This window comes from Ursus arctos, unplaced genomic scaffold (assembly GCF_023065955.2).
Source record: "Ursus arctos isolate Adak ecotype North America unplaced genomic scaffold, UrsArc2.0 scaffold_5, whole genome shotgun sequence".
NCBI classification, from domain to species: domain Eukaryota; kingdom Metazoa; phylum Chordata; class Mammalia; order Carnivora; family Ursidae; genus Ursus; species Ursus arctos.
This window is the reverse complement of record NW_026623067.1, coordinates 9,959,475-9,967,405: the sequence shown is the minus strand read 5'-3', so window position 1 is coordinate 9,967,405 and position 7,931 is coordinate 9,959,475. Positions and strand designations below refer to the sequence as shown.

The 7,931-nt window shown below is 38.9% G+C and overlaps 1 protein-coding gene across 1 annotated transcript; it reads right to left on the bottom strand.

Moving 5' to 3' along the window:
* Positions 1-2,348: 2,348 nt before the first annotated feature.
* LOC113261911 (olfactory receptor 2T2) lies at positions 2,349-3,317 on the bottom strand. The gene has a single exon (XM_026508222.1). It carries the CDS (start codon positions 3,315-3,317, stop codon positions 2,349-2,351), a length of 969 nt encoding a protein of 322 aa, XP_026364007.1.
* Between the last annotated feature and the right edge of the window lie 4,614 nt (positions 3,318-7,931).

Here is a 7,931-nt window from a genome sequence, read left to right as displayed (position 1 = left end):
GCCCAAATCAGGGCAACTCGCAATTAACACTGGAGCATCCTACAACACTCTCCCAGAATTTTCCAGACCCTCTTTTTCCTTCTCCATCTCTGTGTCAGGGTTGACAGTATTCTTTCTCAACCCTCAGTTACCCTGCTTTTCTAATGTGCCTTCAGAGATCAAACCTTTAGCCATTCCTTTCTTGTTTGGCCATGCTGTCCTGTCCCCTTCCTGGGACGAAACATCATGACCAAACTAGGGACTTACCTTCATCTGTACCCCATCCATTCCCAATCCCGATTCTTGGGACTCCTTACTGAATCAACATACCCTATTCCCACTTCACTTCGTCCAATTATGACTTCAGATCTCTCACCCATATGGGACATCTCCAAACCAGTTAAGACTACTCAACTCACCCCATCACCATATACCTTAAGGATTTTACTTGTTTTCCTTCAAAACCCCAACATCTTCTCAAAGCTGAGGGCGTGTGAGGCTTACAACCCTTCATTTCCAAATTCCTTACCTCAAAACTAAAACCTACTAACTCTCCTTGCAATACTCCACTCCTTCTATTCAAAAAGCCAGATTTTTTTTAAAATAGAATAGTTTAGGATCTCAGAATTATCTATGAGGCATTTGTCCCCATCCATCCTGTTGTCCCCAATTCATATAATCTTCTCTCCACCATTTCACCCTCCACCATGTACTTCACTGTCTTAAATCTTAAAAATGCATTTTTCACTGTTCCCATCTCCCCAGAACCCCAAGACCTTTTTGCCTTCACCTGGACTGACCCAGACACCTGATGCTCCCAACAGTTGACTTGGATAGTTCTCCTATAGGGTTTTAAGGATAGCCCCATTTCTTTGGACAAGCTCTGGCATCAGATCTCTCTAATCTCCCTCCCTCCCAAATAGTACCCTTATCTGAGATGTAGATGAACTTCTCATCTATAGCACCTCTTTTCCCACTTCTATTTCTGGCTTCATCACTCTCTTCACCTTCCTAAACAACAAAGGTTATATAGGGTCCCTTTCCAAAGCTCAACTTAATTAACAATCTGTCACATACCTAGGAAGCCCTGGCTTTCAGAACACAGCAGTCTGCTACCAGTATGTCCCTCACTCTTGTCTCTTTTGCAGCTATGTAGGGCAGCTCTATGACCTTATTCAGCAGGAAGTTTTCTCAATCAGGAATAGTTTAAAATAAAGAGAGGAGGGGATAAAATGGTTTTATTCAAAGCCCCTTTCCTAGCCATGCTTACAGATAAAACTGACAGATAATTGATCCTAATGTTTTTGTTTTTTTTTAGGTCACAGTACCCCACATTCTCAGAAAATAGACCATAAAACATATACTCTAGCTGGACCGCAAACCACATCCTGGACAAACCCCAGACAGGGCCCTTAGAAAAACTTGCCACCTCCTGCTCTACCTGGCCAAAAGTCGAACCCCTCCCCACCTGCCACTCCCTATGGACACAACAGCAACTCTCTCACATCCTTCAAAACCCTTTAAAAAGCCCAGCCTGACAGAAACTCAGGGCTGACATCTCTCTTGATGTTTGGCCCCTCTCCTCCTTTGGAGAGTGAATGAACTCTGTCCTGCTTGTTCTACTCTTTGAGCAATTCTTTGCCACCCACATAACTGCCCACCCTACCAGGTCATGAATGCAAGTTTTGGAAAGATTTTAGCCATGTTGCTATCTGAATGACAGAAGTCAGTTTTTGTTCAACTAGTAAATATTTATTGATTTCCAGGAACATACTAGACTCTATGCGAATAAAGGCATGATAACTACCCACAGTTTAATTTCAGTGGTTAGAGAACACAAGCATTCATAAAAGATGACTAAGAATACAGAACCCAAAATATAATTAAGTTGTTTTCACAAAATTTTCCTAAATAAAGCAGCTACATTATTATCATTAGAAATTATTTAATTTATACTGAATGTTTGACATTAAATCCTCAAGAACATGGTGAATGCTCCTTGCAATTTCTGTTCAAAAGTTGACCAGTAATATAGACACAAATAACACATGAACATGTGTAACATAAAAAATATTTATTCAGTACTCTTAAAAGGGGCATTTGGCCTGTTTGGGATTATTTATAGTGTTACCTGAATAGAATGCTCTCTGGAAAATGTCAGTGAATCCCAGCGCATTGGCCAATTATGATACTTGTAGGCTTCAGTTATTGTCCCTATGTGATTCTTGCAAAGGGACAATTTTCCTTATTGATAATTCAGGATTATTAAAATCACAGTGAATTTTTTTTTTCCAGAATCAAAAGCATATTTTCTGAAATAACTGTGTGCCAGTGGCCACAGCACAAACGATCTTTGTATCTGGAACCCTCTAATATTTCCTGGACAAATCCACCACTCTCCTTCTCTGAGAGGAGGGGCATCTCCCCAGCACTTTTCTTAGAGCTGTGGCCACATCTTTATTCCTCAAGCTGTAGATAAGTGGGTTGAGCATTGGGGTGAGAATGGTATAGAAGGCAGATACAACCTTGTCTTTCTCTGGTGTATGGTAGGAATGAGGCAGCACATTGGTGTAGAAGGCTGCCCCATAGAAAATGCTCACCACCGCAATGTGGGAGGAACAGGTAGCAAAGGCTTTTCGTCGGCCCTCAGCAGAGTTCATCCTATGGACGGTGAGCAGGATGCGTGTGTAGGAAACAGAGATGATGGATATAGGGATGAGCAGCATTAGCACACAGCAGGCGTACATCAGAGTCTCATAGAGTGATGTGTCAACACATGATAGTTTTAGTACTGCTGGGATCTCGCAGAAAAAGTGATTGATTTCTCTGGACCGACAGTAGGGGAAACTCATGGTGAAGGGGGTCAGCATGAATCCATCTAAGGAACCACCAACCCAGGAGCCCACCACCATGAACAAACAAATCTTGCGGTTCATGAGGAGAGGGTATCTCAGGGGTTTGCACACAGCCACGTACCGGTCATAGGCCATGAGGCCTAGCAGGAAAAATTCACCTCCAATTAGAGTCAGGTAGAGGAAGATCTGAAGTGCGCATCCCAAGAAGGAGATGATCTTTTCCTTGGATAGAAGATCTTGCAGCATCTTGGGAACGGTGATGCAAATGTAAACCGTATCCATGATGGAAAGCTGGCTGAGTAAAAAGTACATGGGTGTGTGGAGGCGAGAGTCCATGTGGATGAGCAGAATCATGACCACATTGGCTGTTACAGCCACCAAAAAAATGGAGAAGACCACTGCAAAGACAAGCCCAGGGAATGCAGGATGGGTGATGAGGCCCAAGAGGATAAAGTCAGTGGAGTTCTGGAGATTGGCCTTCATGTTTGTGTCACATGGTAGCACCTAGGGCTCCAAAGGCAAAATGTTGCTAGGTTAATTAATAATTGAAATTTAGGCAGGGCCAACCATGGATAATATGTCAGAAGCAGCATGGTATAAAGGACAGAATATAGACTTTAGAATCATTTTGAATTCTAGTTTCAGTATTAATGGTCTATGTGACATTGGGCAGATAATCTATAAATTAACACTTTCATTATCCATGAAAGGTTATCATAGGTCTATATCTCTGTAAGCCTGGTGTGAAATATAAATATAATAGTTTATACAAAACCACTTTCAAAATTTGCTTTATTTTCAACTACTTCTCTATATTCTTTATAATTTTATTAGTTTAGATTAAATATTTCCTGAGGTTGGTAACTGTGCCTTCCCCTCCATATTACCTTGCAACCAGTATTGAAAGGTTGATTGAATTTAAGTTCTCTGCAGTGAAGATGATTACATTGTAAAATCATACATAGACATACATTTGTGATTTCATAAATTGATAGAAAATGAAGATGGATGCAATAAATGTAGATAAATTTAGTATTGGGGCTAATGTATTTTATTATTATATTTATTATTATTATTATTATTATTATTATTATTATTACTTCTGAGAGAGAGAAAGGGAGAGGGAAAGACAGGGAGAGGGAGAGAGAAAATCCCAAGCAGGCTCCACAGACAGCACAGAGCCCAATGTGGGGCTCAATTTCACAACACTGAGGTCGTGACCTGAGCTGAAACTAAGAGTTGGGTGCTTAACCCACTGAGCCACCCAGGCACCCTGGGGATGCTATTATTATTAAACAAATTTTTGAATGTTTGGGGCATCAGGAATTAACAGGGCAGTGCTACTAACTTAAATTGAGGATCAGGGTCAGCTGGGGTATAGTGAGACGTGCTGTCAAAGAAGTTCACCTTTTTAAGCATAGGTAACTTTAAGCAGTTGGGTCTCTGTTCTCATGGGATAATTTGGGATGATAAATCTCTAATGAGGATAGCCATGAATCATATTCCATAAGGATGGGGTTGAGTTCATCCCTATGGCAATCATTTTGGTTGCTATTGTGGAATAATTTGAAATTTTAGGACTTAATATTGGCTCATATTATTCTACAGTGACCTAAGCTTTTCTTAAATTATTGGTCAGCCAAAACATTAGCAGAGTTTTTCTGAGAAGATGGCATTCTGAATCTATTAAAATGTTATATTATTCTGGGAACCCATTGCTAGTTGGCTTTTTCATTCCTTAACATTTATTTTGGTACTGTGTTACTGATCCTTCATGTTTATAATTAAAGATAACTCCAGATGGAAAAATGATTTCTGAATTTAAAGGGAAAAAGATACAATATTATTAAAACTCCCTTGAGAGGGGTGGGGGTGGGGGAATGGGATAGATTGGTGATGGGTAGTAAGGAGGGCACATATTGCATAGTGCACTGGGTGTTATACGCAACTAATGAATCATCGAACTTTACATCAGAAACCAGGGATGTACTGTATGGTGACTAACATAATATAATAAAAAAAAATTTAAAAAAATCTCCCTTGAACTAAATGGAATCAATTCTCATACTTTTTATTTTTGAGGAATGCAAATGAGCTTCTTTTGGATATGTTCATGGATATTGAGGAATGAGTTTATTATTATAATCATATTGTATTGTTTATCTTCTATTTCAGTGACAGAATTACTAAAGACGTTTATTTCTGTAAAATGTATTGGCCACCAATACTATAAATATACTTAGATTTTTTTTGGTTCCATAACAATGAATACGTAGTCTCTGAAGCATCAAAAGGGAATAATCACCCCTTTATGTGGAACCAAAGCTAATCAGGGCAATAGAGAGACTTACTTTTCTTTCTAAATGTTCATCAAATGTGGGTTTATATTATGAGTAATATTCTAGGGGCACCTGGGTAGCGCAGTCGTTAAGGGTCTGCCTTCGGCTCGGCATGATCCTGGTGTTCCGGGATCGAGTCCCACATTGGGCTCCTCCGCTGGGAGCCTGCTTCTTCCTCTCCCACTCCCCTGCTGTGTTTCCTCTCTTGCTGGCTGTCTCTCTGTCACATAAATAAAAAAAAATCTAAATAAATAAGTAAGATCCAGAGGGGGGAAATAAAATCAATTTAGTGTTAACCTACATTTATCACAGCTTATCAGCTAAGCAGGATAAACACAAATGTCTGTATACTTAATAAACCATACCCGGATATCAACTTTAACTCTCAACAAATTTGATGAAAGTCAGCTACTTCTGCTTTCTTTACTATGCAGAAGATTTTCTTGTGACAGGCACAGATCTGACTCGTATAGAAAGAGACAATTTAAGATATTACAACTGAAATTGTGTTTATAGGGTTTGGCAATCAATAACTGGTTGTATATTAAAATTTTCATGTGGGCACACAGTAATTTTATCTTGACCAAACATCTTTTTTCTTCACTTAGATACATTGAGGATTTTGTATTTCACTTACTAATAGTATCAAATCAGCTCCCAAACATCCCTTTAAAAGTACAGTGAAGAATTGAAATAGCAAAGAATATGACCAAACAATCTGAAAATTGCCTAAGAAAACAACAAATTACTTTTGGATCAAAATATGGGCCACATAATTTTATTTTATATGAACACTCAGACTGGACTCTACAGAGTATTCACAAGAGTAAATCACCTTATTATTATTATTATTATTATTATTATTATTATTATTAACTATTATTCTTTTCAGTTAGCCACCATAGGGTAAATCACTCTTATTGCCTCAAATCTCCTTGATTAAGGAATGAAATATTTTCTAACATTTGGATCATTTTTCAAAAAGATTTTATTTATTTATTTGACAAAGAGAGAGAGCACAACAGGGCTAGCAGCAGGCAGAGGGGGAGGGAGAAGGCTCCCCGCTGAGCAAGGGGCTCAATATGGAGCTTGATCCCAGGGCCCTGGGATCATGACCTGAACTGAAGACAGATGCTTAACCAGCTGGACCACCCAGGCACCCCACATTTGGATCCTTTCTTAGTAACAGATTATGAATGTTGAAGGAAAGATATAATTTAAAACCAAATTCCTTATTTCAAAAATAACCATAGACTCATTGCATTAAAAAAATGGATTTGAGTTGCTTGCGTGTGTGTGTGTGTGTGTGTGTGAGAGAGAGAGAGAGAGAGAAAGAAGAATATGTATAGGGAACAGACCCTGCTAAAGGAGGAACACATTAAGAGGCTTAGCCCAAAGGAACATATGTTTACTTTGTCAATGAATCAAATATATAAAAACTAATGTGACACATGGTCAAAATGCACAATTAATATTGTATTGTAGACATTTAGAATGGTGATTAATCAGTGACAATATATACATCATGAACACAATATTTTATGATTAACTTCTGTTTACATCAGCTCCTAGTATCTAATTTTAATATCAGTGTTCACTCTCTTCCTTAAAGTAATGTGTTATTTGGCTTATTTACACATACAGGATTCCAGATTCCATTCCCCATCAGGTAACCTTTCTTCTACTATCATTTTCTTCTATTCAAGACTCCCAGGTTTTTTCCCATTCCCCTCCCAAACTAGAGATTTTTGTTGTTTGTTTTTGTTTTGTTTTGTTTCCTAAAAAAGAAAAACAAGTAAAAAAAAATTATCTGCACGACCTCAGACTCAGGCCTTTCTGCTATTCAGTTAGAGAATATCAATTGAACAAAAACTGTTCAATATTACCCAGCTTTATTAGGACATGGGATTGGGGGAAGATCCAGCCAAATGGCGGAGGACACTCTGGACAGACGCTTTGGATCTCCTCAGTAAAAAAAAGAAGAGTGAGTTTTGTAAAGGGTGTTGATCCTGCTTATGGTCTTCCATATGAGGAGAAGTAAAGAGATATAGGTGGAACTCTGTGCAGGGTGCCAGCTGGTAGAAGTGGTGCATTTCAAGAAAATAGGCCTGGAGTTTTTCTGGGAGAAGCCACAGAAATTCAGGCAGTTTGTGACTTTCACAGTTTCTTGTAAGAAGAGAATTCCAAGGGAGATAAAGCAATATTTTATCAGGAAGAAGTGCCCAAGAAATGGAAGTCTTAGAACAATCCTTTCTGATACCCTGTAGGTATATATTTTAAGTTTCCTGCATATTATAATGTTTTGGCATCTTAAAAACCTTTCTAACTGCTGGAGGACTGTCCCTTCCAGGGCTAGCCAAATCTTGAGAGAGAGTGAACAGCTGAGTAGAGGCATGTTTTTGATACGAAAACTTACTAATCCAGACCCAGACCTCCTCTATCTGGCATGTGCACCTTAGAGAAAATATTTCTCTATCTTAATCATTTCAGCACTAGGTACCAAGCAATTAGAGACCACAGTAAAGCCAGACAAAATTATCTAAAGTAGCCAACTCTAACCTGTTTCCCCTACCTTGCCTTATCTTTCCAGCAGAAACCCCCCAAAAAGCTATGGCCTAATGCTTTCTCCTTACTCTTGCCATCTGCCTTCTGACTACCTTGGTAATTTTCCCATTTGGCCCTTGGTGTTGTGCCATGCTTTCTGTCTCTAAGACCTGTAAATAAAATACACTTTTTTTTTTTAACTGAGCTTGGCCTC

What these genes read in the sequence shown, in the direction of transcription:
- LOC113261911 (XM_026508222.1), bottom strand. Translation starts at nt 3,317, where the DNA reads ATGAAGGCCAATCTCCAGAACTCCACTGACTTTATCCTCTTGGGCCTC.